Consider the following 24,713-nt stretch of genomic DNA (forward strand, 5'->3'; position numbering starts at 1 on the left):
AGAGAGGCACAGAGAAGCCCCAGGAGAACAAGATGATAGCTGTGTACGAGGCACAGAAGACAACCTGGTCAGATCAGAACAGACATGCCAAGAGACAAGTGTGTTGCAGGCCACCTCTAAGGTTTCTGCTGCCACCATACCCTCTTTGTAACTGAGGGACAGAGTGTCTAGGTGACAATAACTTGTTGGTACTGAGCTTGTCTTGTTATGCACTAATGAAGTTCCTACTCTCCCTTCTCTGCCAGGATCAGCTGAGGACATTCATTTCATCCCACAGAATGATTCTGCTCTGACCTATTCCTGGAAGCAGCCACAGTGAGTTCAGGAGCACAAACAGAGCAGTCCCCTCCCTCTGCCATATTTCGGCAGCACATCCAGCCCCTGGCCCTCACTATCTGGCCTCGCCAGATGCCCTGACTAGGGGAAGCCTTATGTTTCCCAGGACTTGTTCATGACTTTGCCCACCGACTTCCCTGGAAGGGACTCCTGTAAACTCTCAAGGAAGGGGACACCCAACCAAGACTCAGACACTCAGTTCCTCCTCTCGCCTCCTGGGAACCTTCACCTCATGATGACAAGACGGCCTTTTCCAAGGCCAGACTTTGCTTCCTAATTAGCTTTTCAAAATGAAACGATACATGTGGTCAAACTATAAAGAAAAGAAAGAGAATGATTAAAATAAAAGCAAGAATAGTAGGTGCCTCTGAGGTGAGACATGGAACAGGGAGAAAGATGGCTGCAATTGCGGAGGTTAATGTCCCATTTTTTGCAGCCAAGTGGTAGCTACACAAGTACCCATGTGTTATTACTAAACTTTTCTTACACATTTGCTATGTTTCTCTACATATATCTCACAGCAAGTTGCTTTAACCTGAGGTTCGTGTGGCAGAAGGAGGGCTCGTAGAGAAGTGAAATTTGCTGAAGGGGGATCATGCCGTGAGCCACCTTTCCCAGTGGGAGATCCTCCAATGTCAATACCCGTGGACCCCTTGTCCCCCAGAAGGCTTCAATCCCCAGCCTGGGGAGCATGAGGCTGGCAGCCAGCCAGAGAGAAGCGGCGGGGAGGGGCTGAGCCTCTCACAGCTCAGTGTGTAGGATTTCACCCTGGTCCCCCCTTTCCAGTCATGACTCAGCTCCACCCTCCATCATGCTTGGCGTCCTCAAATCAGGAGCCTTGCAGGCTCCACTTCCCCAGAGAAGGAACCTGGGCACTTCTGCCAAGCCCCGTGGAGGATGGCAGTCGCTTGGCTAAGCAGGACAGAGAAAGGGACCCGGGGAGCCCGGCCACTCGACGTCCAGACTCTCCACAGTGCACTTGGTTCCAACCACACACCTCAGCGCCCGCCTTGCACAATCACACTGAGCTGCGAGCCTTTCCGGGGTTCTGCGGCGTGGGTACCTGCACTGCAACCTCCTCCACCCTGTCTGTGAGGAATACGCTTTAGACTCACGCATACAAAGTTATTTTACTGTAAAAGTCCATATGGACTTTTATGGAATGATTCCATAAACAGAAGAACATGCTTCCCCAACAACACCTCAGAAGGGACATCTCCGAGGTCACATTTTCAATTTCTTAAGTGAGCCTATAAAATTCTGTGTCACTAGTTCAGTTTCTATACCTTCGAGGGTCCAGTTCATGGTCCTTGGATCCAGTCACTAATTCTGGGTGAATTCGCACATGCTCCATCATTGGCTGGAAGAGTTTGGGTTGACAAGTTATAAAAGGCTTAACTTTCTATGGTATTTCTACACAATGAAATATTATTTGACAATAAAAAGGAATGAAGTACTGATACATGCCACAACATGGATGAATCCCGAAACATTATGTTAAGTGAAAGAAGCCATTAACAAAAGACCACATATTATATCATTCCATATAAATGAAATGTTCAGGACAGGCAAGTCCTATAAAGGCAAAAAACAGATCAGTGGTTACCAGGGCTGGGGGCAGTGGGCAGCACAGGGAGAAGGCTGAATTTCTTTTCAAATTTCCCTATCATTTAATACAAAAGTTATAAATGCAGCCTATCTACACAGTTGCTATGTAGCAAATAAATGAGTTTTTGCTACTTACCTTGACCACCTCTTCAAAAGTCTCCAGGTTCTCCTTCATACTGTAGTGAGAACGTAGGAAGGAGACAAAGTTGCAAGGGTACATCCCATACAGGCGATGGAAGAGAGCGTAAACGCTGGCGTGGAGGTGGACGAGATAGATTTCCGTTACGTGGCCTGAAAAAGAAAACATTGAAAGGAGTCACCGAGCTGAACACAAGACTGATGTGTGTGAAACAGACACGAGCACAGGGCTGCCAGCGTGACTCTGCGTACGTGTGCTCCTACCCTGCTCCAAAGACAGTTAAGTAAGTAAGAGCGGTTTTCTAAAATCCAAATCTGAACACACCAGACACCCCTGTCTGAAACCCATCAGTGGCTCCCCATGGCCTCTGGATAAACTCCCATCTACTTAGAGTGACCCATAAAGGCTCACACCGATCTAATCTCTGCGCTCCTCTCCAGTCACCCCTAAAATAGGACCCCAGACATTCTCATAATACTGAACCGCCTTTACAACGGTACTCCTTGAAATCTGTAATCACACTTCTCCACGGCCCTCCTCAGTACACGTCTCTTGAGAACAGCACTGACTCACTCACCTCTGTACCCTTAGTGCCTCGCACTGGGCTCGATGCGTGAGAGGCATTCATATATTTGTGGAACGAATGTGTGAGAATGTTTTAAAATCAGTTTGTAGTCTTAGCTATGCAGATTTGTAACTATAGAGTGAAAAACTACCACCCAGAAATTAGCTTAAAGAGCTAAGAGTGGGAGAATTAGAAAATTTGATTCATCTAGCGTTACCTAGACCCTATGGAAAACCCCAAGTCCACAGTATACATAAAGCTCCTCTAAATTAATGGACATCCCCAGGAAAAGCCTACGAGACAAGCCGGCATCACATGCGCCTCAGGCTTGTCACTTAATCCTGCACAGGAAGCCAGAGTATTCCATTTCCCAGGGCTGACACATTTCATTCTTTCAACACGAATATCTCATGCTGGGATGACCAAAGGATTCCAAATTTTGCGTGTTTATATAGCTTCTGAATCATTTTGATAGAGCTGTACTACCTGTCGATATGGAAACAAAACCCCACTGTATTGGAAACTAGAACACTAATTAGGACGTGCTGCATTCTCTCTGCTCCTTCCACATTTACGATGGACAAGTTCTCTGAACCTGAAGCTTGTGTTCTGTCACTATAGACCAGCAGAGGAAGACAAAGATGTACCACAAGCTTAGTCCTATACTGCTATGACACAGATTGAAGTTGTTTTTCAGTTTATTGAAAATCAGGAAGTTGTACCTACCACTCAGTTTCTCTGACAACTAATCCTTCTAAGCCAACAATATAAGGAAGGTATCTCAACAGTCGTGCTGCTTCTTTTTTTTTTTTTTAATTTGTTGGCCGTGCCACACGGCATGTGGGATCTTTGTTCCCTGACCAGGGATCGAACCTGCACCCCTTGCACTGGAAGCATGGAGTCTTAACCACTGGACCACCAGTGAAGTCCCAACAGTCATGCTTCTTATTTGTGCCTCTGGTGGACGTACCTGAGGCATTTCCTCATCTGGCTGGTGACAACCAGCCATTTGAGCTTTAGAATGCTACAAGTCCTTCCCTTCCAGCACATGACCTGTTAACCAATCATGAAAGCACTCACTTGGTGGGGCATGACAGGTAAAGGAGGAGATCTTTACCTGGTTTCTTCAGGCACCATGACGAAAGACGGCCAAAAATATCAAAGAAATCACGAAGGTGCTGCTTCCCCGACTGTGGAATCATTGGTAGCACGGTTACCAACACTAAGGCCCCTGTTGTGAGGACAATGGCGTCAGTGTCCACCTGCAGGAGGGACGGTCAAGAAAGAGGAAACACCTGTCAGGTGCAGCATTAGAATCCGCACGCTTGGAGGTTCTAACACCAAGGGGTCACAGGTTAGACGCCCAGCACAGACTCATCCTCCTACCCCTAAGCGTGGGGGCACAACACTGAAACAGACGCCACCAAAAGCCACTGGGGACCAGCCCGGCCATGCTAAGTCTGCAGGGACCACGCTGACGCACCAAACTCATCTGGGGTAGGGGCCTGAGCGGGGCGTGGGGACACCCAAACCCAGAGACTTAGGATATGCTATCTCTAGCCCTTGGAGGGAAGCACAAGAAGTTGCTTTTTAACAGAACAAAAGAACGCTGCTATTCTTGTTCATTCAACCAAATCATAAAATACTTACTTTTTAAAAGTCAATTAGAAAGAACCTTATACGTTGACAAGTCGTTCACTATTTTCAAAGGATTACAACAGAAGTATAATTTAACAAGAAATTAGTATAGCACTAACAAGTCTACTTAATGGCTCACCTTCACAGCAATATTTAGAGACCAGCAAATAAAAGAAGATATGGTGACCTCTGACCATGTCTACAGTTTAAATATCAAGTCATATAAATTTAGACTAATTGAAGACACTTAATAACCAATGAATAATGAATCAACTCAGACTAGCTACAGCAGCTCACATGATCCATAATTAAATTATGAATGTTTGCCAAGTAACTGGAATTCAGATTGAAGAAACAAGATATTAATCAAAAGACTACCATGCAGGCTAAGACATTCATTATTCCTACTAAAAAAGGAATCTACGAGTCTGGAAATAAAGTTTTAAATATATTTGGCTTTTACAGCGAGCACCAAGCCATTTGTTGTGGCGGGTATCTAGTAGGAAGAACATACAATACTGGTAGGAGAATCAAGAATCTATAATGAGTTTGGATAAAAAGGACTAACCCTAATTTTGGTTAACAAAACATTCTTACTGAAGGTTTGAATAACAGTCCGTAAGTAATTTTCAAGGTTTATCTTTTTGGAAAAGATAAGTATTTTGCAATCTGAACTAAACAGTGTGCCTCAAAATAGGATTATATTCTCGTCGATCCATTCACTTAAAAAAATTGTTAAAATTGTTCCTGCTTTTCCTTAACATTAAATGCACATTTTTATGATACCCTACCAATATGACTCCTTGAGATCCACCTCTAGGGAGATTAAAACAGTTACCCTTGTTGGCAGAGACAAAATCAATTTGCATCGTGCTGTGTCAGATGACTCCAAAGGCACTGCCATTCTGGCACAAACACTACTGGATATTTTCATGTCGTATCTCTGTGAGGTACAGGTAGTTCATATTAACCACATTTCCTTATTTTATAGATAGGAAACAAGTCCAGGAACTAAAACAGACTAAGCAAATAACGCTGAGTATTTCAGCAAGCCACGGTCAAAACTAAAAGCACAAAGTTCTACTTAGGTTTTGACTCCCTCTGTAGAAAAACACACTACGGTTAGTGCAAAAACGTAGAATGCAACTCAGCTGCAACCAGAACATGCTCCTAAATAGCTGGAAGAGCCTTTCAGCCATTTTTCTATTAGCCAAAAGAGAACTTAGAAATGGGGGTTCCCTCAAGACAAACCAGTATGTTTTCAACAGAGGAAAGGCTAGACAACGATGAAATCAAAAAGGGCTGCAACAGCATAATGTCAACCAATCTGACCGAAATGTTACCACATTTGCTTGGACCAAACATATTGCAATAGTCACAGAGATGCACTGAGAGCTTACTAAGTACCAATTTTGGACTACGTTACATTCGAGAAAAACCAAATGTCCAGAAGTTTTCAAACTCTCAAAGTTAAAATCTAGCTTGCTTGCTTTAAGGTACTCAGAATTTCAGAAATTATATTCACAAAGCTATTTCGTTCAAATCCTTACAAACACTGTACCTTGAGACATTTTAGTAAAGAAGGCAAAAGAGGTGCTTGAGAGAGCTTATGCTTCCAAGACGGCTGCAGCCTCACAACGTGGCCCAGTAACGAGAGGGTGGATAACCGAGAGGCGGCTTTGCCCACGTATTCATTCATTTTGTCCAAGAGGTGCTGAAAATGCACAAGAACAAGAGAAATATATCTCAATAAAGCTGGGAAAAATCAAGGGAACCAAGGGAAACGCACATATGAATGTATGAAGTTCACACAAAGAGAGGCAGCAGTGATACAGCCCAGTCTCTCAAGTCTTCCCTTTGATGTAAAGAAAGGCTCATGCAGGTAGAGATCAAATTCAAGATTTTTTAAAACCATGCTAGCAAACAACACACTGTTGCATTTGGCCTGAGAGAGGGAAGCCAGTTTGCAACTTCTGAAAGAGGATCCCACAATACAGGTCTATAAGCCGGGGGGAGACTCCTTCATAGGCCCTCTTTCTGTAATACATATAGGCCACTTCTTATAATAACCAATGTTATAATAAGCCTGTGGTAGGTTGTTGAAGCTTCACGGGATCCTGCTGGAAGCAGTTACTTACTGCTCCCATAGCCCAGCCTACATGGATTTGGCCCCAGATATAAATCAGGTAGTAGTAGAAGTTAAAATTCGGCCCAGAGTTAAAAAAAAAAAAAAAACACCCAAGATGTACTGTAAAAGGCAGACAATGGCAAGGCCTTCAAATCCCAGTAAAGTAAATCACTAACACATACAAACTCAAGACGTACCAAAATCTGTAATTGCAATGCTTTGTTAGCTATTTACCATCAATAAAAATAAAAACAAAACATGAAGGAGTCTTCCAAGTGCCTGGTGCTGTGAAACAGCACTAGTCAATTAGCCCCATTAGTTGCCCACACTTACAGATTCTGCCATATTGATTAAAAGTCTGAAAATCCTACTCAGAGCATGGGTTTAAAGATGGATACCTTATGGATCAAACTGTCACTATACAATTATAGTTTAGGATTACAGGATTTCTTTAAGCAGAAAGAGCCTTAAAAGCCTCTTGAATATGTTGTATTTTGAAAACTTTTCAGGAAACATAGGTCCTGACAATTGTTCTTATATGTAGTTATAATCTGGGGGCAGTATCATCAATGGCACGCATAAGTTGAAGGAGTGAGCTCTGGACAGACTGTGCACTGGGGCTGCACAGACACTGTCACACCACTCATAGAAAATGTATCAAATCTCTACCATCAGTTCCAGCAGTTACCTTATCATGTGGCTCTTGCAAGGTAGTCAGGATGTGCAATACAGGCTGAGAATTGGTTTCCAGGTAATAATCCACCAAGGTGTTCACAAGCATCGGACCACGGTCTAAAGAAAGAAAAGGGCAGTTTATAATAATTCCCTTTAACATTCTAAACTTACCTCAAATAGTTGCCTGTCACAAAATCCAGAAAACGTCTCTTTGTATGCTACCCAAAGTTATATGAAGTGTTGTATTTCTGCTTCCTTAAATGAATTTAGGTTTAACAATAGGATAATACCAAGTTTATTTGCCTAAATAGCCGTAAGAGCACATGAAATACTATCTTCTTTTTTTTTTAATATTAATTTATTTATGTATTTGTCTGCATCGGGTCTTAGTTGTGGCATGTGGGACCTTTCACTGTGGCGCACGGGCTCTCTAGTTGTGGCGCGCAGGCTCAGTAGTTGCGGAGCACAGGCTTAGCTGCCCCGAGGCATGTGGGATCTTAGTTCCCCAACCAGGGATCGAACCCGCGTCCCCTGCACTGGAAGGTGGATCCTTAACCACTGGACCACCAGGGAAGTCCCCTATCTTCTTTTTTTCTTGCTTTTTTAATTACAAAAAGAATTCATGTCTACTGTTAACAATTCAAGTTATATGAAAGTACATAACATGCAAGTGAACATCTTCCTCACCACCTGCCTCCCAACCCACTCTCCAGAGACAAACACCCTTGGGTTTGGTTCATGTCCTTTCAAAACTTTTCACACTTGTACAATCACACACACCTAGGCCCCATGTCCATATACCCATGGTCTGTGTACGTGTGTTTTTTTCCACTCAGCAAGGTGTTGTAGACACCTTTCCATGACAGCATCTATGACTTACTTCATTCTCTTTACTGAGCTCCTTGTTCTCCACTGCACGGCTCTACATAATTAATTTAACCATTCACCTGCTGAAGGATACTTAGGTTTTCCCAAGTTTCCACTACATTTCATTCAAGGCTATAATGAAATACAGATTCTTGTAAGTCTGTAAGCCAAATGGCACACGCCTTTACGTTGATGACAGATACTCCAAAAGGGCAGAGCACCCATGTGTTCGCCTGCTAACAGTGCCCATTTCTATGACCAATATTTGATTCCTGCCAGCCCGGTAAGGAGGAAAGGGTACTGCTTAAATTTATATTTCTCTGATAAAAAGACAGGTTAAGCATGTTTCATATTAAAAATTACATGTGATTTACAGAAGAAATGATATACCTGGGATTTGCTTTAAAATACCTGGGTGGGGGGAAGTCAGGGAGGTAAGATGAAACAGGAAAGGCTGGGTATATGGAGTTCATTATGTGACTCTTACTTCTATGTTTGTGTGTATATTTGAGTATTTCCATAACTAAAAGCTTGAAACACATGTAGAATGTAGAATGCATCCACCGATGTATGCTTTTCCTTGGTGGTTTTAAAGACTCTCTTTAGAAGATGAAAACCAAAATTTATCAGTAGGATTCTAGTCATCTCTAGGTCAATCTTGTCTGATTAGCAGATAAGCTAACCAGGGTACGATTCTGCTTACCAGAATTGAGGTTCTCTTTAAAGACAGCTGTTACATCATCACGCACACTCAGCATGGGGGAATCCAACATGGAGAGGAGCTCCCCAATATTTGCTTGTTGGGCCATTATCTTACACGAATGCGCTGTGCTGGGTCCAGGATGTGTGTTAAAGACTTTGAAGGCTCTTCATTGGTGCCACTACCAGACTGAAAAGAAGAAGAGGAATGGTGTAACAAAATGGCCCCATTTTTCCCCACAAAAAACTACCTGCCAGACAAACTGAGCATATATTCGAAACAGTGAAAAGTTTGTCCAGAACTTTGCTGATAAAAGAAGCTAGGGCGTGTAAATAATTCTGTCCTTGACAAATTTATGAAGAGGAGTTCTAGGGAATGCAACAGAGAGAAACCTAAAAATAAAAACAATACCAGTTGGAATCATCACAGCAACTTAATGATGGGACTAAATCTAAGTTTTATTCCTACTCTAAGTCTACCTTGGGTTTTGGCTAAGACTATGTTTATGTTTCAAATCAGTGATCTAAAGAGTAGATGAACTATTTTCAGAAAAAGAACTGAAAGCATGCTATCTTCTTCTTGACAACCCCATCAGAGTCTAGAAGTTAGTACGGCCAGTTAGGTCACAAGTGCATAAACCTCATTTGAACCAGGGATGGTTCCTCTATTTTTAGTGTGCGCGCCTCACCCCAGACATCTACCACACACTCAAATGCTGCTGGGTACAGGGAAGTAGGCATGAACGGGGGAAGCCTGCACCTTCAAAAACTCAGTCCTTTATGGCAGTGGATCAGTACCTTATCTCTATAGAGAAAAAGCAGCTCATTCTCCAGTGTCACTATACACATTCACAATTATTCATTTCTCCCCACTATGGTCCCTAAAGCTATATTTTCAAAACCAAGTAAAGACAGCTACCATTTATTAGACAGGCACTGCACACCTTTCACAAACATCATCAAATACACTCCTTATATAACTACAGTATGACTGGCTCTTTTGTCCCCATTTTACAGGGAGAGGAACAAAGATCAACCCCATTTGCTTACGGTCAGAAAGCTAGCAGGAGGCAAAGCCAGGGAGAACTGAAATTTGAGCCGAAATCTGCTTCACTCAAAGCACTAAGCCCATAATTGTGACATTAAACTAACTTGTGGTTTTGATCCTCACAGCAACTGTGAGGTAAGCAGATATTACCCTTATTTTACAGATGAGAATATGGATACTCAAAAAGGATAAATAATTTTGCCAAGGTCACATAGTAAAGCAGAACTTAGATGCCTCAGCTCCCAGGCCAACAACTGTATACATCACTTGCAGTCACATCAGAATATATTCTTATTTTCTATTTGCTTGTCTTGGGTAAGCTAAAGTAGCAGTTCTCAGGCTTCAGTGTGTATCAAAACCACCTCGGATCTAACTTCTGGGCCCATTCCAGAACTGGATTGTGGGCTTAGGAATATGCATTTTAATAAACACCCCAGAATAATTCTTATATGGGTGATAAATAAGCCGCATTTGAGAAACACCACGCTAAGGAAAAACTCCGCTAAAGAGTTAAGCTCCTACAAGGATGCCAAATGTAAAGTAGCAATGACCCCTGAAACTGGCGAGTATTAACTTACTATCATCTATGCTCTGGTTCAATTACAACCTGGTGATATTCACTGATTTTGCTCTTGGTGAATCAGAAATTCATTAGCCAGAAAAATCAATTAAAATGTATAAATGTATTTTTGATAGAAAATCCTGATGTAGAAAGTATGATGTAGGAATATAATACAAATTTATATTTACATAAATATAAATCTTACAGGTAAATCATAAAGGAAGTCAATTTCAAAGGACTCAGAAATGTGAGACCATAACTGGTAAGATTTTATTGTAAAAGTTCAAAGCTGAAAACAATAAAATTTCACCTTATTGTGAGATGGATTAAATTAAATTTACAAGTGAAGATAATACCAACCTGTCAGGGTTTATTGTTCACCAAGAGGATTAAATGACACAACGTGTATCACACAGTTAGCACAGCACCCGGCACAGATAAACACTCACTGAGTAGTACTCACATATTATCAGAAAGAATACTGGTAAAAATCTTCGGGCCACCACTTTCAAGACGACTGGAATAGCACATTTATCTAGCTAGCCTCCACATTCATTTCTACTTCAGGTAAATCACAAATGATTCTCAGGCTTAAAAGTAATTTGTCCCTAAGTTTCGTTTTGTTCCAATAAAACTGCTACTTACCCAGTCTCAGGCTAGTGAGACTCCACGTTTGTCTTCTGTATATTCAGAAGACAGTAATGTCAAAGCTCTCCCTCCAAATGCAGGCAGCCCAGAGCAGAGCGCCATGAGCTCAAATCTAAACAAAGATGGCGCCCATCCAGTCACCTTGGCGATACTCAGGGCTGACCGTCATGGGTCACCTAGCTTGTTTTTCAGATTGTAAATGTAATTTAGGTATAAAAGTCTGATTTCTGGAGCCTACTCTTTCCAGATGCTTTACAGAAAGCAAAAATAAGGTTTTATTCTAACATACATTAGTATCTATTTTTGGCAACAAGCTTTTGTTGCTCTTCTCTCTAGTTCTAAAATTCTACCTTTTAACCATATTGTTTAAACCTCAGAAAAAATATAAATCATGGGCTTTGTGTGGGATTCTTCATTTAAGTGCCTCAAGTTCAAGGATTTTTGACATTCTAAAAAGCCCTCACGGGAGTTCAAGCATAAGCTTTTGGAATTAGTTCCATGATTGGAATATCTCCCCTTTTAAACTTATTCAAATATTTCGAGGGACTGAGTGCAGGATGCTAAGTAGGAAAGACAGACTTAGCAAGTGCAATGAAGAACTGTATGTACACGAGCAGGAAATGGACATGATTTAGTGAGTACACAAAGGAGGGAAGGGACCAGCTTCACCTGGATGTGGTGGGAATGGGTGCACACATGTTAAACACACTTTACAGCCTAGAGAAGATAAGGGGAAAGTCCCTGAGAGGTTAGCACCACAGGCACATGAAGCATCCACTTCAGTCATGAAAGTCTCTCTTCCATCTTGGAAGTAACCAAGTATAGAAAATAGACAGGAGAAGCCAAAAGTCAATATTTAGTTAATACATTTCTGTATCCTACACGCCAAAGCCACATTCCATTTAGTTTAATATTATCTTTGGGGCTTCCCTGGTGGCGCAGTGGTCGGGAGTCCGCCTGCCGATGCAGGGGACACCGGTTCATGCCCCGGTCCGGGAAGATCCCACGTGCCGCGGAGCGGCTGGGCCCGTGAGACATGGTCGCTGAGCCTGTGCGTCCAGAGCCTGTGCTCCGCAGCGGGAGAGGCCACAACAGTGAGAGGCCCGCGTACCGCAAAAAAAAAAAAAAAAATATCTTTGGCGCCCACAAGCCACAGTACCGCGCTATCGATGATGCTATTTACATTAGGGAGCCATGACTTCCAACGCCCGCCCCGCCCCCACCCCAAGACCTGTCACTCTGATCGTCTCCTGGACTTCAGTAAAAGGCATGGTCGTCAGTCTCTAGCAAACGTCTAGGTGACATCCGTGCTCTTCCACCACTCGTACCCTCACATCTAATCCGCTGGCAAACCCACTGACTTATCCCTTTTGTTGTCACCCCAGCCCAAGCCCCCATCATCCCCCCTTGGAGACAAGGGAGCAGCAGGCTCCCTCACTACCCTCGCCCTACAACTTATCTGCCACCAAACAACCACAAAAGACTCTGAAATAGGGAAATCAGAATCTTTCACTCCCCTGTTTAAAATCATCCAGCGGCTTCCCATGGAGCTAATAAGCGCCAGCTCCCAAGGGGCTGCAAGGTTCCACCAGATTGGGCCAGTTGTGAAGTCCCCACTCCCTCTGCCTCCGTTTCACAGCACTCCACCCCATCGTCTCTCTGCTCTAGTCTCAGGCTCCTGAAACTCAGGAAAACAGCTTCTTGCTCAGGCCTCTGCACTTGCTGTTGCTCTTCTCCCAGATCCTCGTGTGGCTGTTTCAAGTCTCTGCTCAAAATGTCACACCATCTCTGAGAGGCCTCCCCGACCACCCAATCTAAAGCAACAGCGGGGTCCTTAGTCACCACCTTTGAATAAACCAAACTGAAACTCTACACTGGTAACCAGATTTGAGATTTATGGTTGGAAAATAGAGATTTACCAAAGTTCGATTTTAGTCTCTATACTTGGCCAAAATCTGGCTGCGGCCTTGGTCTTTAGAACTGAAAGCTGAACAATCGCCCACTTCTGCAGCATTTCTGGCATCTCTGACTGTGTATGTGTGACCAACAACTATATGTTAATGTTACCATCATACCTAATCCACATGATGTCAGTATTGCGGACAAGGCATGCGTACAGAAGTACTATTAATATCGAATAAAGGTAAAAACATTCTAGATGTAACATCTAAGTTTTGTGTTTTATTAAGTTGAAATTCTGTCAATACAATACTTATTTATACATTTATTATTACAAAAATAAAAGCTTCAGTTAACGATGTGATTTTTATGTTCAAAAACAATTAAGGACTTTCAAACAGTTAAATATATTAACTAATATTATGAGTATTAAGAAGGTAGATTCGCTAGATAGCTTTACAAATAACAGTAATTATTCTTTGAGCCAAATGTTTATAAAAATTTTAGTAACACATGGTTAAATAACAGAAATTAAACTATATTTTAATTCTAACTTTTATAGAATTGTTTTATAACATTTATTACGAACAGAATAATCTTTAAGAACTTCACCTAATTTGTAGTCCTGATTTGTAGTCTTTCAAGAAAAAGTCATATTTGGGAATACCTCACATCTTGTGAGGGTGAATTAAAAATAAAATGCCAACCTGTCACGTCAATTTTATGACATGAAAAAAACCCAAAATCACAGTCAACAATATCCATGATAAATCATCTTCAAGCCAAACATAAAGAATATATAGAGGGGCTTCCCAGGTGGCGCAGTGGTTGAGAGTCCGCCTGCCAATGCAGGGGACACGGGTTCGTGCCCTGGTCCGGGAAGATCCCACATGCCGCGGAGCAGCTGGACCCGTGAGCCATGGCCGCTGAGCCTGCGCGTCCGGAGCCTGTGCTCCGCAACGGGAGAGGCCCGCGTACCGCAAAAAAAAAAAAAACCAAAGAATATATAGAGTATGAAGAAAACAATGTTAAGAAAAAATGAAATACTCAAACACATTTTGTACTCACTAATAAAATTTCAAAACAGACTTTACAAAACTGTTTTAAGAAGACAATTTCTTGTAGTTGTGTGTATACGGAGGCTAAAAATTTAATCAAAAAGCTTTTCAAAATGATTGGTATAGGGCTTCCCTGGTGGCGCAGTGGTTAAGTGTCCGCCTGCCGATGCAGGGGACACGGGTTCATGCCCCGGTCCGGGAAGATCCCACATGCCGCAGAGCGGCTGGGCCCGTGAGCCATGGCCGCTGAGCCTGCGCGTCCGGAGCCTGTGCTCTGCAACAGGAGAGGCCACAACAGTGAGAGGCCCACATACCACAAAAAAAAAAAAAAAAAAAAAAAGACTGGTATAGATTGTCAACAATTTTTAGTAGCTGAAGATGAAGGATCCTCGAGGCTTGCCCAAGCTATGAATCCCAGGTACAGGTTCCTTCCAGAAAACAATTTACCAGAAACTCTCCCGAGTTACATTCTGCTTTGTCTAAAAACGTTAGTGATGGGACTAAACGTGGCAGCTGAAGACAAATGTCCTTCCGGTATCAAACACGTGTTAACCCAGGAGCAATCTAGCGGCTGACACAGCTGACCAATTTGCTAAAATTTCAAATTTTAACAATCTGACTACTAAAACGGAATACAAATGCAATACTGAAAAATGTTTAATAAAATCTGAGATTTGTGGGACTTCCCTGGTGGTGCAGTGGTTAAGAATCCGCCTGCCAATGCAGGGGACACGGGTTCAATCCCTGGTCCAGGACGATCCCACATGCCGTGGAGCAACTAAGCCCGTGCGCCACAACTACTGAAGCCCGTGCGCCTAGAGCCCATGCTCTGCAACAAGAGAAGCCACCGCAGTGAGAAGCCTGCACGCCACAATGAAGAAGCCCCTGCTTGCCGCAACTAGAGAGAGCCTGTGCGCAGCAACGAAGACCTAATGCAGCCAAAAAATAAATAAATAAATGAATAAAAATTTTAAAAAAAATCTGAGATTTGTGATGTGTGATGTTCAGCTTGGGTCTCAGTGATTTGATCATGACCATCTGACACTGGGTTCAAATTCATATGCAGTGGATTTCTGACAAAGGACAGGGTGAAGTACACATAAAATATTTTAAAGTAAAAAGTTAAACTTAGAAAGCTTCCCCTACTCGTGAGGGAACAATACTTCCACCTTCTTGTTAGACAGTCTACAATCTGTATTAAGTCCCTGTTTGTGAACAGACACCAATCTTTAAGGCAAAAATCTCCACCTTATTTCACAATTCCTAGGAGGTAAGGTGAGGAAGACAGTGACAGAACACAGCAAATAGCAACCAGTGAGGCATTAAATGAATCCCATTAGCCATCTGTGTATAAAGACAGCAGACCAAACACTTCCCTATCTCCCCTACACCCTTCCTGCAGACACGGAAAGCTGTTGCACTGCACACTCCTGCCAGTAAACTCAAAATTAGAGCTCAGGGATCAGTCAGGTCACTCAGACTACACTAGTATCCACAGAAATGCCAAAGTCTCAATATTTAGGAAGGATATATTCCAGGGCTCTGAGAATCCTCCAATTCCCAGAAAACACGATAGCATGCAACTCACCCCCAAAAAACTAATTAAGACAATTAATAAATAAAGCCACGGTACAATGTAAATGCTAATTCCTTAGCTCAGGGGTCCTCAGCCCAGAACGTACATTAGAATCACCTGGAGAGTCCACACGATCCTGAGCAGGTTAAGGGGTGGGGTCCAGACAGGACGTCTGGCTTGTTTTATACGCCTGTGTGGATTGTTAAGGCACAGCCAGGGTTGAGAACCTCTGTTCTAGTTAAATGACTTGCTCAGACACACAGGCTTCAATTTTATCTAGGCGTTAGAACCAAATTCTGCTGCTAGATTGAACTGATTTGAGTCGCAGGTACACCGGGTACTAACTATACAACCTTAGGAAAATTACGTAACATTTCAGAGCCCAACTCCTCATCTGTAAAACGGAGATACACCAAAAGTGTGGCTGTGAAGAACAAAATAAATAACCACAGAATGCACTTAACACCATGCCTGGCACTGAATAAGCAGTTAAAAAATTACCGGTAATTTGACTAATTACTTCACGACACAGAAGGTCTAGTTCCTGGCAAGTAGCTAAAACCATCAACGTTAATCCTGAATGCAAAGAAATATCTTTGCCCCAGTACAACCACAGACAGGATAAATGATTCTCTTCCACCTTCCCCCAACCACTGGATTGAGTTTGCACCTTACCTGTTCTGGGGACAATTGGTACTTCAGTTTCCAGTGCTGTCAACCTGGTGTCTTTCATGGTCACTGAAGAGAAGAAACACGCATCTGTCAATATCAATCTCACAATGAAGTGAGATCCCAGAAGCAATCAGAGGAAGTTCAGGATTCACTGGCTTCCACCTCTTTCCTACTGCACATCCCTGACAGGTGGCCATCCGGTTTCCGCTGGAATGAACACTTATAATCACTGGGTGCACATGCCTCTCCCCGTCTACATTTCTGAACAGTTGGTTGCTGGAAAATTCTTTATATTGTGCTGAACTTGTAAACTCTGCCTTTTGTTAACTGTCTTTATTAGAGCTATAAACGAATGGGCAGGAAATGCATGGGCAGGATGGGCTCCAGAATTAGAGCTCTGAGTTGAAATCCAAGCTCTGCCACTGAGTAGCGGTGTAACTTTGGGTGATTTATCTTATGTCTCTAATGTCCAACCTTAAATTACGTCACTGTACAGTGAGAAGAACGGTGGCGTCTACCTCGCTAATCCAGGAGAGGAACGCCCATAGCCCTCGGCACGGTACGTGGCACAGAGAAACCACCCGAGGAGCCCGAGAGGAAGAGCAGCGCCAGGCACGAAGCGCTTGGTGGGTCTGCATCACTTCAAACCCACCACGCCCCCTCCCTCCCCACGGCCCTGCCCCACTAGCCACACAGTCTCTCAGCCAAGCCACACACGTCCCCACTTCAGGACCAGGTACATGTTGTCCCTGTGCCCAAGAGACTCTACCTCTGCCCCCTCCCAAGCTCAGTCTTCACCCTGAAAAACCTCAGCTTAAACATGCGCTTCATCAGAGAAGCTTTCACTTCCCTCCACTCAGGACCAGACCAGGTCAGGCCCCATCACATACTCTCAACAGCCTGTATTTCTTGGTGTCACGGACCACAACCGACTAAGCAAGTGTAATTAGTCACTGAATATGTCCCCCTCACCAGAACAGCAGTTCCAGCCAGGGAGAGACAGGGGCCTCTCCAGTACTGTGCCTCTTGCAGCTGCCACAGTGCCTGGGACTTGTTCACTGAATGATTAGGAGTTAAAATATTTCTTAAATAAATGTACAAAGTTGAATTCTGCCTTTGAAACCACACAACCTTAATCTAATCCTTCTACATGACAAGCATAAAATATTTGAGAACAGCTATCATTTCTCCCTATTTTCTTTCCCTTTTTGCCCTGCTTTCTACCTAAATTACCTCATATTAAATATCCTTGTTAAATATGAGTATATGTAAATACATTCCAGTTTGCTTTTAAAATGTGGGCCCTTCAAACTACGTTTAGGTACAGCCTGATCACTAGATTGTAAGCTCCATGGGGACAGGGACCCAGGGCCTATTGCAGCATCTGGCACACAAGGGGCAAATATACCCCGTTCAAGTCAACAAAGATTTCATCAGCTTCTTTGGTAGCCATTCCAGGGTTGAATACAGATATGAAAAGCTGAACCTCATACACTATATATGCCTAATTACACTGAACACGGAAGAGGTAGGAAACGAGACGTTCCACATACGGTCCTGGTCAAAGTTGAACTAGTGTGTTGAGCAGCTCTCTAACAATTAAAACCTCTTGCTCCAGATGACGCGGTAATTATACTTCCCTGTAGAACACATTCTAGGCACTAACGCCGTTAACTGTGGTCCTCAGTGGCATACTGAAAGTGTGTGCAGAGCTGGAAGGCGGGCTGGCTTTCCAAAAAGGCCAACGAAACCATTCACACAGGGGGTGCTTGCCCAGCCACAGTCACTCAACCAAAAGAGCTAGAATTAAAACACTGGAGCCTCTGATCTTTAGAATCTTAACTTCAGCTGTTACTCCACTGAGTCATGTAGACTTCCTCTTGCAATTAATCCCAGTTGGATCTTTTACCTGAAAAGGAATATCTAAGGCAAGGGTAAAATTAGGATGTATACAAGATGAGATCTTATAGCTGCCTAGCCAGGATCACTGTCCTATATAAAGGAACTGGCATAGGAAATCAGAATGGTTTTTGTCCAATGCTCGACATTAAGACTTCTTACCTTCTTTATTGCTATGCTAAAAAATGGTAATGGTGATAAATGTTGGCCAGTCAGGGGCTACCTGGCATTATTTATATTTTAAGTGTTTACTTATTCATTTATATTTAAATCCTGCCCTATGGAGGTACTACTAGGTAAAATCATGCAACCTGTGAACTTCCTGATCAGAAGTGAGGAACGGAGAAGACCCTCTTCAAAAATGTGTACCCTTGAGGGGTACGGATGGAAACACCTGTCAGAGCATAACAGGGCCAATCCATGTTCTTATCTTCGAAAGCCAAATTAAAAAAGAAACATGCCCTCAGATCCGGACTCCTCCTCTTGGACCCAAAAGTTGTATTCTCATCAGAAAGCAACACTGTAATTGCACTTCTACAAGTCTTTTTGAATAGAAATAAAGGGTAGGTTTGGGGAAGGTGACAGCTCTGTGCTTTAGCGTTTTGAGATTAAGCAGAAGGAATATAGGTCAACTTGTTTTCACATTTCACCTTCATTTCATTCTGTAGGTGTCTACAGAGCGATGGTGTGTATATGTGGGGTGCACACAAACTCCAGCTCAACAGCCATGTAGAGATGTCATTAGCAGGACTTGTACACAGTTTTTCACACATCTCTGCCCTAGGCAAGATGCATTACGAGGCATGAGAGACCTGAGAGCTGTAATATACCTTTATGAAATACTATTGGCAGGTACCTAAATGCCTTCACGAAGTATTTTACCTGAAAATATCCGCTGAATATTCAGACTTTTGGAAAATCAGTGTTGTGTGTGGCCTTCTATCCCCTAGGACTCCTCAGAACCCCAAATCACATAAAATATGTAACTGCATATCACATCGCCTAGATAATTTTGTGCAACTTTTCTATGATGTAAAAACACAACTACAGGTATAAACGAAAGCAGATGTCTCTTCACTGTAACTTGTTTTCTGTACTGAGATTTTTATCTAAAAGTTCAAAGACAATTCAGATACAGGTTCAGGCATAGATAGACTATTTCATTATCAAGTACAGTATAAGTAGAACAGAAACATTACACAGATAATACAGATAATAATAATATGTCAATAACACACTACTGGGCTTCCCTCGTGGCACAGTGGTTAAGAATCCGCCTTCCAACGCAGGGGACATGGGTCCGAGTCCTGGTCTGGGAAGATCCCACATGCCGTGGAGCAACTAAGCCCGTGTGCCACAACTGCTGAGCCGACGTGCCACAACTACTGAAGCCCACACGCCTAGAGCCCATGCTCTGCAACAAGAGAAGCCACCACAATGAGAAGCCCATGCACCACAACGAAGAGTAGCCCCGCTCGCAGCAACTAGAGAAAGCCCACGCACAGCAACGAAGACCCAACACAGCCAAAAATAAATAAATAAATAAATTTATTAAAATTAATAATACACTACTACACAATTACGTTTGGCTCAGCAACGCTCAGGTGATTTCTTAGAGTAATATTCTATCAAGTGAATAAAGTTGCGTTCAGCACAAATGCATCCAAAAAAGGTAAGCTACAAGCTCCAATTCACTCTTCCTACCAATGCACAGAAGGAAAGAAAGGGGTAGGAAATACCACTCAGTGTGTGAAAGTAAAACAGCTGGTAGCAAAACCTGCCAAACTGTGTAGCCACGTGTGATTTACATGGTCTCAGCAGTTGTGGTCTCTCTCAAGGTTGTATAAACAGGGGCAGGGGAGCTCCAGATTCTCCACTCTGAACTTTTGCCATGAGGGACCTGGAAGGACAATTCACTGAAGCGTATACCTACCCTATTTCAGAGGTAAATCCTCTAGTAACTTGCCTGCAGGGACAGAGCTTGATTTTGGTAAGGTGTAGCTCTTCTATAAATAATGTTTCTTATGTTTTAACTTTCTATTAGCATGAACAAAATTATTTACCAAGAAAATAAACCAAATATCATGTATGTTTCAAAAACAGAGCTTCCCTTAAAAGAAATCTGAGAGGGGCTTCCCTGGTGGCGCAGTGGTTGAGAGTCCGCCTGCTGATGCAGGGGACGCGGGTTTGTGCCCCGGTCTGGGAAGATCCCACGTGCCGTGGAGGGCTGGGCCCGTGAGCCATGGCCGCTGAACCTGCATGTCCAGAGCCTGTGCTCCGCAACGGGAGAGGCCACAACAGTGAGAGGCTCACGTACTGAAAAAAAAAAAAAAAAAAAAGAAATCTGAGGGAAACTGTTAAGATTTCTTTAGGTTTCAAGTTCACAAGACTAAAACAGAAATATCCTAGGGAATAAAGGCACAGGGTTTGATAGTCTAGGACTAACACATGTGGTTCTCAAATGTGGTCCTCACACCAGCAACATCAGCGTCACCTGGGGATTTGCTAGAAATGCAAATTCTTGGGCCTTGAGCCTTGGTGGCCAGAGACCTCTGAATCTAGAAGTGGGTCTTCCTGGCGATTCTGATGCCCACAAGAGGTTGAGAACCACTAGTCTAGGAAGAAGGATGAAGGCAAGAAATATTAAAAATATCTATTTTATATCTATTTTATATACACTTTTGAGGTTCTAAAGGAAAAAAACAGTGCATAAACCCTGGGGAAAAAAGCCCAATGGAATTCTGCCAGGTGCTAAAGGTACACATAGACCGAATGCCAAGCTTGACAAGCATTTAGCAAGTTACACACCTGAGTTCTCCACTTATAATTTTTTTTTAATGTGGCACCTAAGGTTGATCTCCCAGTGAAGTGTAAAGAACCTTTCAATATAAAAGTTTAAGAAAATGATTTATAATACAAACAGTACATAGTCCATCTTTAAAAGACGTGGGCCTTTCCTATCTACTGTTTTGTTTGTTGTTTGTTTCTTTTTTAAAGCCCAAGTCCATTTTTAAGAGCAGTAGTCTATCTAGAATGATCAGCTGGGCTTTAGGCTGGGTCTGTAAAGTTCCTGAAGCCATATCCAGAATTTCATATCTGTATGAATTTTGTTCTTGGTGCTGATGGGACAGAAAACGATATTTGGTCCACAGCTTCCCACAAATCCTCAGAGGGTAACGGAGGCCCCCCCAAAACTTAAGAACCATTGACCTTTGAGTTAGTTTATGAGATCAGCAGTTCAGACAATTTATCACAGTGCAAGATTAAATGTGTGTGTTCTGGAGTCAACCAACAGGGCTCAAATCCCAGCTCAGCCACCAAATAAGTGACCTTAAGCCTCAGCGTGCTCATCTCTCTCTCCCGCCCCTTAAGGCTGTGGGAAGAGCTAACAGGATCACGCATGTAAAAAACATAGCACATTGTTTGGCACTGTGCCAATAAATATAAACTTTATTATAACAATATTACTACTAAACAAAATGGGTACATAAGCCTTGGAAGTCTACATTTAATAACTTATACTTGAAACACTGATACAGTCATCCTGTAGCTTAAAATGGATACACTTCATGTGTGTTGCTGTACTCGTGTGCTCTGTGGAACTACTCAGAGCAGCACAGGTCTTAACAACTGCAGACATTACGGTCACCACATCTGTTTTTTCTTACCATGGCCCATTGTGTCCTCTATCACCGACCAAAGGGTAAAGTTGTCCCTTGTTACTCAAACACTTCTTGGCTTCTATTGCCATTATCTTTACTCTAGAAAGTGACCTGTGAATTCTAGGCCAGTAACTACCATGTCTTGCTCTGTATCAAAGCTAGGTTTTTAGGGCACTTTACTCATTAGATGACAATCTGAATCCACTCAACCTTAAAAAGTGTTCTATAACCTTTTGCTACTTCCCTGTATAGAACAAAAGTTAGTACTGCACAAGAGAATGGACAAGAAGAAATTAGCAAGGTCCTGGGATTACATATGTTTCATATATACATATTTTTTTAAATTCTCCCCCTCCCAAAAATAGACACTAGACATTAAATTACTAATGTCTAGGAACTACACGCTTAATAAGTAAATCAGAAAAAGAATAATCTAAAATTGCTGATGGTAATTTTAAACCAATTTAATTGGTCTAAAACCTTTTTCAGACCAATAGAAAAAATCAGTATTTCATGCAAACTAAACACTGAGGGGGGAAAATTCAGTTTTTGAGTATATGCTAATTATAAGTATATATGTATTTTTAAAGCAAAAAGCTCGAGGTTTAAATGCTATCGAGTACACTTTTCTTTCATGCTTGCAGCTACTTAAATGACAAACAAAACTAATACAAATAAAACTAATCTCTCGAAGAGAGATTTATAATATGAGGAACTTTTAAGGAATACCTTCTTAAAAATGTGACATAAAGGAAAGGATAAAAACAGGTCGCGCTAAAGGTCATCCGTTTGCTCAGTTATTATAAAGCCATTAACACTTTGATTCAATCAATGTAGAATCTTTAACTGAAGCCCCAGAAGGACTTGAAATCTCAGAAATTTAGACTTTGAAATACTCATTTACAATCCAACTCTCTCATTTCACAAATGAATAAACTGAAGCTCAGAGAACTTAGTGGCTTGTTAGAAGTCAAAAGCTATCTGACTTTTAGAAAAGCTTGAAATGGTTGATGTATTGCTGTATTTGGCTCATCTGCAGCCAAGAATATCCAGTTAATTCCAGAAAAAGTTAACTTTAGTCTACCATGGCCCTAAACCCGGAAAAGAACCATACCTGTACCTTAACAAACTCTGAAAGAAGACAGATCTGTACGATCAAGTCAGCTGTAATTCAGAGCCCCAAACTTACCCACCACTATATACACCAGAGGTTAGAAGCTATTTTAAGAAATGCCTCTGCAATAAATTATAAATTAAAAGAAAAATAGCCAAAGTGGCTACTTTAGCCACTGGTCCGCAACCCCTGGTGCACATCAGAATCACCTATGACTTCTTCCAAAATACACTTAAAGACCAAATATGCAAATCTACCTACTACGGGGCCAGATACCTGTGCATGAAGGTTCTGATGGACGTTACTGTTAGAGATCTCTCGTTTCCAGTAATTTCATTACTCTATAAACATCCCATAGACAGGCATGTATTTGATTTGTCCTAGTAAGACTGTTCAGTTTCACCTCACAAATGAAAACAGGTATGCACAGAAGGCATCTTATTACACCCGGACAGCAGCAGCATGGGACATCTTTGCTCTCAAGAAACCAGTGAGGAAGAGTACAACTGAGTCACAGGATTTGAGACACTCCAATTTCATGAAAACAAGTAAGAATGCATGTAGTTGCCTAGGAATCTGTCTAGCTAGGCAATTAGGAACATCCCAAAGTCTTTATGACACCAGGAAATGCGTGAAGCAAAGAAAGCTTACGTCGTTCGCCCTTCCATGCACGTGACGTAAGAGCGTCTGGGTAAGATATATAGTTTGGTAAGAGGATAGTTTCCATTGACACCCTCTATAAATACCCCTTAAGTTTACACCAGGTGGTTAGAGGGCGAACCTGTGACTCCCCAGAGAAATAGCAAAGAATCTGTCAGTGTTTCTGAGGCACCTCATTGGCCCGATGCGTGACTGTTAAAGGTGCATTTCCCCACTCGACCCTACATCAGTTTTCACACGTGCATGTTCCAGGTTTACTCAGGAATGGGCAACTTAAGAATCACAGGTGGTTGCTCTGTAAATCAAGGGCTCCCACAAGGGTTGGTTTTATGACGCTTCTCGAAATTTACAGCTCCACTTTGCCGGCACGTGTGAATTCAGACGACTCCAAGTTGATCCCCAAATTATAAACCGATGAATCTCAGAAGAGTATTATACTATTTTAGTACTTTTACAGCTTACGCTATGTAAAATGAAGGGCTATTTCCATGCTTTCTATAAAAAAAACCCAGCAAAGATTTTAGCACGACTTCTTTCTGCAGTAAACGCGTGAGTTTTATGAAAACATCAAATACTTTCCGGCGTAATTTAGACTAACATGTTTACAGGCACAACCCTGCCACCCCCAACAAAAGCTAAGGTATATAAGCAAGGGTGTCCCTCCTCAAAATTAAAGACACACACACACACACACACACAGGCACTTATGCGCAGACCTCGGCCAACTGATTAATTCTAATCACCTACTTAGAATGACGGGCCAGCTTTGATCAAATAGATAAATAGAGAGTCATAGGTGTACAAATAGAGACAGGAGCACAGTCTGGGAGGCAGTCGGACCCCAGTTCCAGTCCTGGCTCACATAATCCTAGAGGGGTGACCTTGGGCAACGGACCCTCATCTCTCGGGGCCTCAGTTTCTTCATCTGAGAAATGGAGGCGTTAAGAGTGGCTGCCTTTCCCCTTTGTCTCGAGGGCTACAGGAGAGGATGAGTGCAAAGCACTTGCACAGCGAGCGCCCCATAAACAAGCTGCTGTTGTCGAGAGGACCGCGCCCCCTCCAAAGCCTCCCCCCACACCCCCAAATCCGAAGCAAAACTCTTGCAAAGGAAACACAAAGAAACAGCTTTCATTCTCAAAGGGCTCTCTGACTGCGGGCTCTTCACCCTCCAGTTCCTCAAATGAATGAATGAGCGTCTAGGAGTGGCTCTGCAAATAGCTGTCTCTTAAGAATCACCTCTGCTGACTCGAAAGCAACTGT

General features: G+C 42.6%; 1 protein-coding gene across 5 annotated transcripts in view; it reads right to left on the bottom strand.

Annotated features, from left to right (window-relative positions):
- Positions 1 to 24,713, bottom strand: part of TSC1 (TSC complex subunit 1) — a 48,841-nt gene that overhangs the window by 23,464 nt on the left and 664 nt on the right. Inside the window, exons 2-8 of one of the 5 annotated variants that reach the window (XM_019920224.3) lie at positions 16,122 to 16,184; positions 8,660 to 8,845; positions 7,103 to 7,206; positions 5,848 to 6,000; positions 3,766 to 3,910; positions 2,081 to 2,235; positions 1,623 to 1,696 (exon numbers count right to left, since the gene is read on the bottom strand). In XM_019920224.3, coding sequence (XP_019775783.2) covers positions 1,623 to 1,696; positions 2,081 to 2,235; positions 3,766 to 3,910; positions 5,848 to 6,000; positions 7,103 to 7,206; positions 8,660 to 8,765 — 737 coding nt within the window. In that variant the 5' untranslated portion in view covers positions 8,766 to 8,845; positions 16,122 to 16,184. Of the gene's footprint in view, positions 1 to 1,622; positions 1,697 to 2,080; positions 2,236 to 3,765; positions 3,911 to 5,847; positions 6,001 to 7,102; positions 7,207 to 8,659; positions 8,846 to 16,121; positions 16,698 to 24,713 lie in introns of those variants that run through there. The other 4 variants (XM_019920226.3, XM_019920225.3, XM_073806737.1 and 1 more) reach the window with 4 other exon arrangements.

This window comes from Tursiops truncatus, chromosome 6 (genome assembly GCF_011762595.2).
Source record: "Tursiops truncatus isolate mTurTru1 chromosome 6, mTurTru1.mat.Y, whole genome shotgun sequence".
Lineage (NCBI taxonomy): Eukaryota > Metazoa > Chordata > Mammalia > Artiodactyla > Delphinidae > Tursiops > Tursiops truncatus.